This window comes from Egretta garzetta, unplaced genomic scaffold (assembly GCF_000687185.1).
Source record: "Egretta garzetta isolate BGI_Z169 unplaced genomic scaffold, ASM68718v1 scaffold417, whole genome shotgun sequence".
NCBI classification, from domain to species: domain Eukaryota; kingdom Metazoa; phylum Chordata; class Aves; order Pelecaniformes; family Ardeidae; genus Egretta; species Egretta garzetta.
Genome location: NW_009260227.1, coordinates 393,186 through 406,022, shown reverse-complemented (window position 1 = coordinate 406,022; position 12,837 = coordinate 393,186). Strand labels below are relative to the sequence as shown.

The following is a 12,837-nucleotide window of genomic DNA, read 5'->3' as shown; positions in this document are numbered from 1 at the left end:
GGCTCAGCCCTCACCCACTGCAGCCGTCAGCACCTCCTCATTAATTTGGGTGCATTCGTGCCCCTGGCCTGTTGTGCCACCTGGGAAAAGCTTCCGCACATCACAGCAGTAACTGAGGGGAGCCCGGCAGATTTTCTTGTGCCAGATCGTCCTTCCAAGCAGTCCAAAGGCATCCTGGCAGGGAGGCTTGTTGGCTACGGGGAGCATCTTCCCGGCGCGTGTCTGGTGTCCCGCGGGGCTGTGCAGCTCCAGGCACCGCCCTCTGATGCGGCCGTCGTTTGGGATGGTCGCCGCAATGGTTTTTTATTTTCCTTTGCTTAAAACTAGCCTAGACAGAGTGCCAGGCCTGCCCTGCCCGTGCTCTGGCTCGAAGGAGAAGGAACAATTTGTTTTTGTGCTTTTTCTGTTAAAAGGAAAGCCAAGCCTGGCCAAAAAAAAAAAAAAATATTGAATCAAATTGGTGGTTAAAAAAGAAAGCACAGAGTGCTCTGGCTGGGCAGGGAGAGGCAGAGATGGGAAAGCATTTTGAAGATAAACACTGTGATTTTAGTGCAGTTGGGGAAGCTTTAACGTGCAGTCATTGGCGAGAAAACTGGACTTTGGCTGCAAGCTTCAGGGGCGTTTGGGTCCCAGGTCCAGCTGGAATTTAGTGGAAGCTGAGTGTTGCTTTGGCCGTCGCGGGTGTCACCACTGAGCCCGGCGGGGTTTGGTGCTCACCTAACGAGGGCTGGTTTGCCACGGCGAGGTTCAAGTCCAGGAGCTGGGCTGGGAGTTGGAGCTTTGGCTTGGCTCGGTCCTTCACGGGTTTATTTTTACTCAGTGAACTCAGCCATCCATGTAACTGCAGGAGCCAAGACCGTTCTCTGTGGGTACTGTTCCTTTCCATTTTCATGCTTTCTGCCCCAAAATCCTGTCTGCTGGTGCCGTTAGATTTGTGGTTCACAGGATAAGGAACAACAGGCTTTGGCGGGAGGAGTGGGGTATTTTTGTTTTGCTTCTTGTTAACAGGGCCTAGGTGGTGAAACTGTTTTGCATTTGTTCCAGGTCCTAAAATGGTGGCGGTTCAGAATTACCACGGAAACCCAGCCCCCCCCGGGAAGCCAGTGCTGACATTTCAAATTGGGGACGTGATTGAGCTGCTGAGGGGGGACCCCGACTCGCCGTGGTGGGAGGTGAGAGCGATTCCCCTCGAGAAATTCCTGGGAAGTTTTAAACCAGTGACTTCTGCATCGTCCCTTTTATTTGTGGCCTTTCCCAGTGCACAGGGACGTGCGGGGGCTCCAGAGCTGGGGGGTCTGGTATGGAGCCTGGGAGCTGGAGCGGGGACCGTCCCTGTCCCTGCACGGGAAAAACATTGCTCCCTGTGCCCGTCCCAGGCTGATACCCAGCTTGGCTTTGCAGGGGCGGTTGCTGCAGACGAAGAAGTCGGGTTATTTTCCCAGCTCGTCAGTAAAGCCCTGCCCCGTTGATGCGAGGGTAAGTGCCGAAGAGGAGCGGGAGCCAGGAGCACACCTGCGGGTGCTGCGGGAATGCTGGGGTGGGCGCTGGGGGTTGTCCTGGGAGGTGCTGCTCTGGCAGTGCCTGTTGCTTTTCTCAGCCTTCTGCTTGAGACCTCGGTCCTTCCAGTAAGCCCCTGGACCTTGAGTGAGGCCTTTTAGTACAGCTGAATTAGCGAGGAAGTGGATCCATCACCCCATGGTTGCCAGTGTCTGGTCAGGTTGGTCTCAGCCCCGTTCCCAAGGTTGGGGTTGATGTGACCAGGTCAGGACTCCATTCTGGCTCTCAGCCACTTCCCAATTAAAAAACGCTCAGGTTAAATTAAAAAATGCAGCACGCTCTCACAGCAGGGAGGCTGAGAGGGAAACGCTCAGCTCCAACACTGCCCTCCGCCGCCGAAGCCAATAATTCAGAAGCGGCTTGGCAGACGGACACCCTCCCATGGAGAGGAGCATCTCGCCCATGATCTATAGCCTGGCGCGATGCTGGCTCGTCGGTAATAAGCCAATGCTCTTTTTGCAGCCTCCCAACAGCCGGCCACCCTCGCGGGAGATAGACTACACGGCGTACCCGTGGTGAGTCGCCCTGCCTGCCCCCGGGCAGCCTGCTGGAAATGGCCTTTCTCTGGCCAGAAGGATATATCGACCTTGCCTTTTAATTGCTACGTTGTCAGGGATCCACTCTAATAACGAATTACGCGCGCAGGTGAGCGATGCTTTGCATCCCACCGCCCTCATGGCCGCGGGGCAGCTGCTGCAGCGGCATTTGGGTGTTGAAACCTGGTGCAGCCCCCGCAGCGTCCGAGGGGATTTCGTCACTGATGGAGAGGGTCAGAGGCAAAAGGAGAGATGCTGGTTTCCCTTCCCATTTTCTGTGTTTTCTTTGTCCAGAAAACCCTTTTGGGAGGAAGGGAAGCCATTCCTGCCTCAGCTGGAGAGGCTGTGCTTGGCTTGCCTCCCGCTCCTTCCCTCCAGCTCCAGCCAGATTTTCAAATGCATGAGTCTAAATCATCCCCACTCCCCAGCTCTTACTGAAGTCTCATTCACCTGGGGACTGATTCCTAATTAGCAGGGTTTTCTAGGTGTGCTGGAAACATGAGAGACTTCACGGGGAAGAGGTTGCACCCCGCATCGCTCATCCTCTGTTCCGTGGCTGAGCAGCTTCTCGCATATCTCTGGGCACTTCCCTTTCTGCTCCTGCAGTTTTGGATGAGACCTGTTTCTCTACTTGCCCAACCTTCTCGCCTTTAAAAAGGACATCTATTTTTGTCTAAAATATGCCTATTTGAAAGATACGCATTGATTTTTTTAGTTAATTAATTAGCCTCCGGGCTCAGGTTCGCAGGGAACATGGAGCGGCAGCAGACGGACAACCTGCTCAAGTCTCACGTCAGTGGCACCTACCTGATCCGGGAGCGGCCAGCCGAGGCCGAGCGCTTTGCCATCAGTATTAAGTGAGTAATCCTTAATTCAGTCTTTTAGCATTCAGGTGGAAAGTCACAGGCGGAAAGCGAGACGGGGCTGGAGCACGTGGTTACGTTTTCTTGAGTGCCTTTGCTACCCTTTGCAGGTTCAACGAGGAGGTGAAGCACATCAAGGTGGTGGAGAAGGACAACTGGATTCACATCACGGAAGCCAAGAAGTTTGAAAGCTTGCTGGTAGGTTTTCGTAGCCCCTTTGAGCGTGCGCGCCGTCCCGGCAAGTCACGCAGAGGACGGCGGAGACAGCCGGGTGCCCCTCCGTCCATCCGCAGGAGCTGGTTGAATACTACCAGAACCACTCGCTGAAGGAGAGCTTCAAGCAGCTGGACACGTTATACCCCTATAAATCTCGGGAGCGCTCTACCTCCAGGACCTTCACCCGCTCTCCAGGTAAAACCGAGCTCAGCCGTGCGAGCGGGTGCCGTTAAACCCCTGGTGGGAAATCTCAGCCTTGCAGCAAGGCGTGGGAGCACCGTCTGGATGGAAGGATTTACAGCTTTGCTGTAGCGCTTGAGCCCCCTAATTTGCAAATGAGTCTCCTGCTGGGCTGGTGGCATTTGAGGATGGGTCTCACAGGGGGTGGGGTGGGGAGTCAGGAGGGTCCAGCTGAGGGGGGCTGCCTGGTGCTGTTCCCTTGAGCTCGTGTGGCTCCGTGGAGTGGGTGCAGCCTCCCAGGGAGACTTTTTCCTGGGTGAGGCTGGGTTTCCTCCCCCTGGTTTTGCCCCCGTGCTCCGGGGGCTGAGATAAAGACAGTTTAATAAGAGAAAATAATAATAATAGTAATAATGAGAATGGTAAGAGAATATACAGAATATACAAAACAAATGATGCACAACACAATTGCTCGCCACCCGCAGACCGATGCCCAGCCCGTCCCGAGCAGCGATCACTCCCCGAGCTGCGATTACTCTCCCCACAACTGACCGACTAAACCCCCCCCGAGCATGACGTTCCATGGTCTGGAATAGCTCTTTGGTCAGTTGGGGTCAGCTCTCCTGGCTGTGCTCCCTCCCAGCTTGTTATGCCCCTGGCCGAGCAGGAGAAGCTCAAAAAGTCCTTGAGTAGTCCGAGCACTACTTGGCAACAACTAAAAACATCAGTGCGTTATCAACATTCTTGTAGTACTAAATCCAAAACACAGCGCTATGCTAGCTACTATGAGGAAAATTAACTCTATCCCAGCCAAAACCAGGACAGGGGAACGAGCAGAGGCGTGGCGCTCGGTTAGCGGGATGCGTGGTGTCGTACCTGCCCGCCTGAGCTGTTGTGCGTGTGCGTTCATGGATGCGGTTCCAGTGTCACTTGTGATGGTTTGAATCCCAGGGGGACTCCTTTAATGGAGATGGTGGTAGAAATGGTAAGTTGGTGCCTAAAATTAAAAAAAGAAAAAAAAAATAAAAATCAAACCAAATGGAAAGCAAAATGTGCATTAGTGCAAAAGGCTCTGTTTTGTCTAAAAGCCTGAGTGCAGAAATAACTACTTCAGGGGGAAAAATGCATTGCTTAAAAACGTTTTCCATGGTGTGTTTTAAAACGAATACCAAAGGAAGATAGTTTTTAAACATTGATTAAATATCCTTTCCAATAAAACACAACCCAAGGATGACTTTTGAGCCCCCACGCTGGCTGTGGGGCTGCGGACGGACCTGCCGCTGGTTGCCGCAGCTCCAAGCCCCCGTGCAAGACCTTCTGTGTGCTTTGCCCTGTATTTCTCCTTTGGCTTTTAAAGCATTGTACCTTATAATATATTTTTTTTTATTTCCTTTTTAATGCGTGTTCTGCCTCTTTCTGTTTCTCTCTAACCTCTTTGCAGCCTCCTGCGCTTCCTACAACTTTTCTTTTCTCAGTCCTCAGGGCCTCAACTTTTCTTCTCAGAGCTCCTCCAGTCCCTTCTGGTCAGGTACCAGTGCCTCTCCCCACCGGAGAGACCTGCCGCCTTCCCCAGGCTGCAGCATCCCCAGCTTGAAAGCCATCGCCAGCGGGACCTGCGGGGTCCCCGCTGCCCCTCCGTCACCCTCAGGCAGTGCAGGGGGGTCCCCAGTGCTGCCCTGGGGCTTGGCTGGAAGCAAAATGCACCCCCCCCCCCCCCTTCTCCCCAAAATCAAGACAGGGAGGAGATGGAGTGGTCACTATTTGAGAAAGGGGGCTAAAATTAATGAAAAAGCCAATCCAGTGCGTTGGGATCTCACGATGTACTTCAAGCTCGACCTGCCTATCCCGTGTGTTTCACCAAGCGAGCATTGGCATCACACCGTCTTCCAGAGCGTTTCTCCTTGCTGTGCAAGGAGAACATCTCATGTCTGGCAGTTTTTGAGCTCTGGTGTCGGAGGCTGCTCAGGAGCCCCTTGCTGAGGAGCCGGGGGGGCGGGGGGGGGACACCTGCGCTGCCAAATGTGGTTTGTGGCTCAGACTCCCTGCGGAGTGCAGCGATGCTCTGACCTTTGAGCCCTGTTGGTCTAAATGTGTTACAGACTGGTGTCTGTTTGGCTGGGATCAGAGCAAAACCATGCTGGTTCACGTCTTCCCATTTAAGCTTTTACCTTTCAGCATTTTCTTTAGGGTGGACAGGGAAAATCATTGGCAAAGCCACACAGGCTTTTCTTACTGCCGTGTTTGGGAAGGACACTTAAACTTTCCAGGGTTTTAGAACATAATTCTGGGAATTTGGGATCCTTTAACTGCATGCAAAGTACTGCAGAAAGTAATTTGTGCAGCAGTGGGCTCTGAGCAAGCTCCTGATGAAAGAGTTCAAAGCTGCTGTGATTCTCGCTCCGTTCTCCAGCCGGGCTGCCTGGCAAGGACGGACGAGCCCTCCAGTGATTGCACGTTGTGTGTCTGGACCGTCTCCATCGCCATCCTCATCTCTTTCCATCCCGAGAGCTGAAAACCTGGGCAAAGCTTTTCCTCAAACTTAGTTCAACCTTGGTTTGCAAACTCTTAAAATCGAAATGAATCCTCGAAAGTCCTGGGACGAAAAGGGTTGCTGCACCGAAACACGATGTCCCTGCAGGGTCGGGTTTTTTTGCAACCTTCAGAGGAGGTGACGCTTTTCTCCTCCTCTGCCCATCCCATCCCTCCCACTGTTGCTCTCCAACCCTCCTTCCCCCTGCCCAGACGCCAGGGCAGGGAAGCCGAGCGCTGCCCTTGCCTTTCCCCGCTCACCGCTGCTCCTCCCTGTGCCTCCCCTGTCCATCCCCTGCCTGAAGCGGTGGAGATCTGCAGTGCTGGGGCCGTACTGGTGCTGGCAGAGGCTGGGTCCCAGGGTGGCTCATGGGGCTATGCTGCTTGTCACAAGCTGTTGGTCAGCGTTGGGTGCTTTTGCACCCTTTCGGTCTATTGTGGGACCAAATATCCAAGGGCCCTGGCTGCTCCCTGGCAGGGAGAGGAGCGGGGAGGATACCAGGTTAGCAGCTTGTTCCTCCTCATGGCAAAACGTACGGGTTTTGCTCAGCATCTCTAGGAGAACCCAATCCCAATAACTTGATTTTTTGAAGTCGTTTAAATACAAGTTGATTTGTGAAATCTTTTGGCAAGGTGGTTCCATCAGGTGCTGGGAGCTGTGTGGCAGTCAGACCTGATGTTAGTAGCGGAATGGGATTTTTCCGTGATTTCATTGTTAATGGTCATGCATTCCTATGAAATCTTTTCTTTACCACCTCCTCACAAAAGTGCCCCTCACCCCAATGATCCCTGCCAAGCCCCTCTTGGACTCTCCTGGTCAGCAGAGAGGGGCTTCCCAAGCCTGCAGAGCTGTTTAAAGCCCATCAAGAATCCAGTTTAACCCTGACCGCCCCAGTCTGCACAGGGCTGAGCAATTCGGATGAGGCCAGCCCCGCCATCCGAGCTGCTCCAGGTCGCGGTGTTGCAACGGGAGCCAGTGCTGCGGTGGAAAACCCAGGTTGAACCTCACCAAGCTTTCCCCAGGCTTCGGCCGGTCCCGCGTGGCCAGGCAGCTCCCGACTCCCTCTGCTTTGTCCCCTCGCAGTGTTCACCCCACGGGTCATAGGGACGGCAGTGGCACGATACAACTTCGCGGCGCGGGACATGCGGGAGCTCTCTCTGCGAGAGGGTGACGTGGTGAAGATCTACAGCCGGATCGGCGGGGACCAGGGATGGTGGAAGGGGGAAACCAACGGAAGAGTGAGTGCAGCCAGATAATGTCCTGGCCCATTTCTGCAGCGCACGGTCCCCCCCGCTCTCAGCCCGCCCAGCCGGAGTGCAGCCCGCTGTCAGGACAGCAGAGGACAGGGGGACATGGCCCACTCCCTCTTGCTCTTTTCCAGCTGCGGGTGGGCTGTCACCTCACGAGAGCCGCTGCTGTGTTGCCAGTTGGTGCTGCGTGACAGTGAGACGTGACGCCCAGCGCGTGCGGTGGGCAGGGGGGGACGCCAGCTCGGGTGACGTCCCAGCCTGCTCTTCCTTAAACGTGCACGGGATGGGGATTTGTGCAGGAGCAGCTCTGCAGGTCAAGGGCTCAGCATCCCGGGGAAAAGCAGCAGGCTGATGGCTTGACCTGGTGTCCCACAGAGTTTGTAGCACTGGGACAGATTCTTCATCTGATCCCTTACATATTGCGGACAACCCATGTGTCCAAGGCAATGTATAGTTGCTAGCTCCGTCCCAAATTAGGGTAACGACTGCACCACCTCCCTGTCACCACTGTGCATCGGGACGCGGGCGCATCCCGTGCCGTACAAACGGCTCACCGGGAACAGCGCGCGGCGATGGGGAAGCAGTCCCGGTGGCGGAGCAGGAGGTCCCTTCAGCTCCCCAGCCTCCAGCTCACCTCTCTGCTTCCCCGGCAGGTTGGCTGGTTTCCCTCAACGTACGTGGAAGAGGAGGGGGTGCAATGACTGCGGGGATGTCCCATGGAAAGTCGCCGAGGGCCCAGAGCGAGCCGCTGCAGACCGTGCACGCTTGTCCCGACGCCTGCGGCTCCCCGTGAGACGCGGCCGGACGCCTCCCAGGACTGCTCTCGCAGACCCCTCAGCAACCCGTTCCTCTGTACAGTGTCTGTGTGCGCCTGCGCCGGGGCCGCCGGCGGCCTCGCTCCTGTTCCCTGTATAGAAGATGGATGGTCGGTCGGATAACGTTGGCGTAGCAGCTGCAGACGAGTCCTGGGAAAAGCCGTGCACCCCTGCATGGACAGAGCTGAGAGACTCTGCGCGGTGCCCACCAGGGGATGGGAACCTCTTTTTACTAAAGGTGTTTTAAAAGCCACTGTGGTGATGGTGGTGGGAGGGTGAGGCTGAAGGTTTGCGCCTGGGCTGGTGGCCGGGTGGGCCAAGGTGAGAATTTGGGGGTGTCTAAGGGGAGGGAGCGACTCAACCCCGAGGAGATGCCATGGACCCCCCACCACACCGCTCGGGTGGGCTCCCCAGGTTGGGATTTCATCAGTCTCCCTGGCAGCCCTGCGGCAGCGCCCAGCAGCACTGCGCTGTGGCCGGGGCGAGGGGGCAGAGAGGGGACACCCGAACTGGGAGGAGGAATCGGCTGTTGCTCGTCTCCGAAGGATGCCAGCTGTGAAACCGGGAGCGCGGTTTGACCATCAGATGTAGGCTGGAAGTGGACCTCCAGGTCAGACAGGAGGAGAAGGAGCCACTTTGGCATCCCAAGTCCATTTTCTTTACAAACACCTTCAGCCCCACCAGCCTTGCTGTGGCCTGAGGGGGCCAGCCCAGGTGCAGACTGGTCCCACTGGTGAGCAGGAGGTCTTGGTGCGTGGCAGGACTGGAGATGTGCTTTGCCACACAAGGGTTTTGGAGGCCACCAAGGCATCAGCTACACACGGAGGAGTGGACGGGAGCGTGCGTCCGTGGGTCTGTCCTGCCCTCGCTCCCAGCTTGGTCCTGCTGGACCCCCCCGAGCCAGGCTGATTTTTCTCACAGCCATGCCATGTCCCACCTCGCTGAGCTCAGGGGGGTGACCCCCCCTGAGTAAGGGCTACGGTATCAACTGATTTCTCTCGCTAAGTTGTGAAAGCATCTCTTCTTCCCAGCTGTGTGCACTTTTGGGGGATGCGAGCGTTGCCCCCTCTCTTCCTCCCACAGGCTGTTACTGCTGCTGCTAAGTAAAGGTCTTGGCATCGCCGCTGTGTCCTGAGCACCGTCCGTCCCAGTCTGTTCTTTCCGAAGTGCAGCCCCCGTGGTTGGTAGGCAGAGCTGCCGGGTGGAAATCCCAGCCATCATCTTCTGCCAGGCACTGGCTTTGCTCTCCAGCTCCAGGATTTCCTTCCAAAGTGCAAATATGAACAAATAACGCGTGTGGCAGGGAACAACTTTCCTCTATCCGATACCTGAGCCCCAGGAGATGTCCTTCAGCCTCTCTGAATAAGTGACGTTTTGAGTTGGTGCTTTCCATGCCCTGGCGTTGTTCCCTTGGGACTTGCGGTGGTCCTGACGCGGGGCACCGAGTCCTCAGTGGGGGCTCTGGGCATCGTGCTGGCGCAAGTCTGGGAGATGCCAGCGTTGGGTGGGTGAGGGGTGCTGATGCCCTCGGTCCCTGATGGGAGGATGCCGTGGCTGCATCCGAAGCCTTGCCGCAAATGGAGCAGCAGTGCCCTGCTTGGGATAATAAATGGAAGAGTTTGGGGCTCTGAAGGAAAAGTGAAAGATGTTAACTTGGAAAATTAAATGTTGTTGCTCAGCGGTGAGCCCGGAGCCACCCTGCGTTGCTTCCCATTGCTCCTGGAGCCCCATGAGCGCCCCTGCCCTCGGTGCCGGGGGGGGGAACGGGGTGGGTGCAGCCGGGGTCTGGCCAGGGCAGATGCCCACGGGGTGTCTGGCTCTGCGAGGTGGCGGGACGTGGAGGGGGCTCGGGGCTGTCCCAAGGTACTGTTTGGTGCTAAGCTCTCCCGGCCAGCCCCTCGGTGCTCAGCTCGAGGGGGAGCAGCCCGCAGGGAGCTGGCAGTGCCCTGCTCCTCCTGTGCAAAGCAAGGGGCCCTGCTCTGATTCCCGTAGCTGTGCTGGAGCTGAGGGTGCATTTAGGGTGGATGCGATGCACGCGTGCACCCACCCACCCAAGACAAACTCGTGTTGATGCCTCAGATCCTAAAGCCTTACGTGACCCTCCTGCTTAACGTGGCCGATTTTGAAAGGCGGTGAGGGCATCCCCTCTGGAAGAGCACGTACCCTGCCCCGGGGACCGTGGCACCGTCTCTCCCTTACACCCCAAAGGGATCCCCAACCTCCACCACTGCCTGCGCTCCCCTCCCGACCCTGCCAAATCCCCCTTCCCTCCGGAGAGCTCTCCCTCTTGTGTTTACTGTTGTAAGAAACTTGTTAAAAAGATTGTTTTGTTTGTAAGTAATTATTCAGCCATTTGCCACAATATATATCTGTGAATAAGAAAGGGAAATGTTTTTTTATGATGGCGAGAAAATTGTATATATATTTTAGTTCATCGCAGATCATTCAAAATTGCAATGGGATACGTTGGAAAATAATATGTAAATTCCTTGGGTTTTTCCTTTGCACTGCACTAACTGGGGTAGGGTGGAGGGGGTTTAAAGATAAAACTGTTTGTTTATGGAATAGTTTATAGCTGGGAATTTGGAACTCATTTGGAATAGCTTGTAATGCTGGAATAGAAACTTTAGCTGCTACTTAGAAACCCTTTTGCATGTGGTTTTTCCAGACCTTTTTAAGTTACAATACATGAAAGTGAATTCCACGATGAGAAAAAATAAAGTGTAATTTTGCTGATAGATTTTTTTTCCAGCCATGGTTTTTACCGTGCCGGAGGGCTTGGGCTCATGTCAGGCTTCTTGGCCCTAAAGCCCCCTTGGCTGTGCTGGGGCCAGAGGGGTGGCTTGGCCGGTCCGGGGGAGACGCCTGCTCGTGGGGACGGATCCTTTCTGATTGCTGCCATGAGCCGTAAGTGTTCGTACCCCTTCCAAAACTCAGAGTAAATCCTTCCTGCAGTGCCAGACCCGGCTCTTTGCAGCCAGGCGCCGCTGAAGCCGACTGCTCGCCTGCCGAGTTCCTTCTCCTCATTTCTGGAGCAGCTGCTGCTCCTGCAGTTGTCCCACGCTCCTGCCGGGCGGTTTTCCCGGGGCTCCTTTCCCTGCCGGAGCCGAATCGCTGGGGGGTGAGAGAAGGAGCGTGATTTTCCATGGCTTTTAGTCACTCCCAAGTATCATATTCCAGAATCCCCCTCAGCCCTGCGCACAGCAGCGTTTTCCAGAGCAATAAAAGAAATTGCACAGTTGCTTATGAAATACCTGAGGCATTGCTGGAGCTTTCCCCTGCGAGCAGGGACACGAGGCGCCACTCTGAGCTACCATGTCCTTTAATTAATAATAACTTTATTTTTTTTCTGCTCTTGGAAGTCCCCGGTGCTTTCTCCTTCTCTCTTCAACTCTCACAGGGTCAGCTGAAAGGGGCTGTAGAAATGAGCAGAGGTGTTCTACTTGGTGAAGGAGGACTTTAGCTGGGTACTAACCTCTGGATGCTGATTTGGAAAGATGCTGCTCGGCCAGGTATTTAGCCTTGGCTAAATTGAGAACCCTTGCCTGGGATTAAACCCTTTCCCCATTGCTATTCTTCAGTCGAAGGGAAGCAATCTACCATGCACCATGTATGAAATACCAGGGCTTGGGACCTGGGTGCTCTCCTGCCAACGATGAGCATCGGCCCAGCACCGAGCAGGTCGGGCATCGCCGTCAGATGCCCGTGGTGCAGCTGGGCTGCAAAAATGCAGCACTAGAGCCTGGAACCCACTGGTGGCTGCAAGAGCAGGTAAATGCAAAAATCCGCTTCCGTGCGAGGTCCTGCCTCCGGGGACATCCCTGCTACCCCAGGGGCTGGCTCCTTGGTGGCAGCCGGTGACATCTACCCCTCGGGGGGTGGTTGGAGCTGGCATCGTTGCAGCGTCAGCCAGGTGGGTACCTCGGCAGCAGCTTTGCTCGGCTCCACATCTAAACCTCCCCCTGGGGTTTGCACCGATGAGGGCTGACGCCTCGGGGATAAATGGGGTATTTATTCGCCGTGCCCGGCCACGGCCAGGTGCTGTAACCAGACCAGGAGCAGCCTTCCCAGGGGCATTAACAGGAGAATAAATCTCCATCCACGGCCAGCACAGCTGGCTCCAGCCCTGCGCGGACCCTGGCCTGCCCCAGGAGGGGGGGATGCACCAGACACCCTTTATTTATTTATTTATTTATTTATTTATTTGGGAAAAAGGTTAAAATAAGGATACACACTGTAAAAAGATTGGAAGTGTGTTAGTTTTTTTATGAGCCTTTATTTTTTTTTTATTCACTCCTTTATTTCCTTAAAACTTCATGTGTGTTAATGTGCCACGTCGGCCGGTCCGTGCCACAAGCAGGGGCTTGGGCTGGGTGCAAGCACTCACGCCACCCAGCTCGGTGGACTCCAAACCAAGGGTCCAGACTGCTGTGCAATGGGGATGGGGAAACCGAGGCAGGGGGGTTCCCAGTATGAGCACTCCGAAAAGCTCTGCTCAGCAGGACTGTGCAGGACCAAGCCTGCTTTTGCTTTAGAGGCACGTACTGGTCGTGCTTTCCCAAGACTGAATTCAGAGTGCAGCGTGGGGGAAGAGCAAAGCCAGCCCTGCACAGGCCCCCGTGTGGGGTCCAGCAGCGATGATGATGGTGATGGCGCACGCTGGCAGCCTCGTGCACGCAACGATCGGCTGCAGTTCTGCAGCACGCCTGGCTACTTCATCCCTGCATTAGCCGTAATGTTCTCTGTGACCTGGAAACCCCCAGCTGGCGCACGCAAGCCGCTATGCTTCTTTATTTTATAATTAATCGAAGAATTATAGGGAAAAGACGAAACTGGCACAGGCTCCCTCTACATTGGGTTGACCATCAAAAAAAAGAAAAACTGCCCTCATTC

The 12,837-nt window shown here is 55.2% G+C and overlaps 2 protein-coding genes across 2 annotated transcripts in view; both read left to right on the top strand.

Moving 5' to 3' along the window:
- Window positions 1–7,830, top strand: part of VAV2 (vav guanine nucleotide exchange factor 2) — a gene marked incomplete at its 5' end in the record, with an annotated part of 161,863 nt that extends 154,033 nt beyond the window's left edge. The window contains 9 exons of the mRNA XM_035897646.1: window positions 1,045–1,172; window positions 1,402–1,476; window positions 2,020–2,072; window positions 2,834–2,950; window positions 3,067–3,154; window positions 3,250–3,367; window positions 4,791–4,877; window positions 6,963–7,117; window positions 7,783–7,830. Coding sequence (XP_035753539.1) covers window positions 1,045–1,172; window positions 1,402–1,476; window positions 2,020–2,072; window positions 2,834–2,950; window positions 3,067–3,154; window positions 3,250–3,367; window positions 4,791–4,877; window positions 6,963–7,117; window positions 7,783–7,830 — 869 coding nt within the window. The remainder of the gene's footprint in view (window positions 1–1,044; window positions 1,173–1,401; window positions 1,477–2,019; window positions 2,073–2,833; window positions 2,951–3,066; window positions 3,155–3,249; window positions 3,368–4,790; window positions 4,878–6,962; window positions 7,118–7,782) is intronic.
- Window positions 7,831–7,838: 8 nt separating this feature from the next.
- The window catches only part of SARDH (sarcosine dehydrogenase), a 43,020-nt gene continuing 38,021 nt past the window's right edge, over window positions 7,839–12,837 (top strand). The window contains exons 1-2 of the mRNA XM_035897645.1: window positions 7,839–7,918; window positions 7,988–8,058. Of these exons, the coding sequence (XP_035753538.1) occupies window positions 7,839–7,918; window positions 7,988–8,058 (151 nt within the window). The remainder of the gene's footprint in view (window positions 7,919–7,987; window positions 8,059–12,837) is intronic.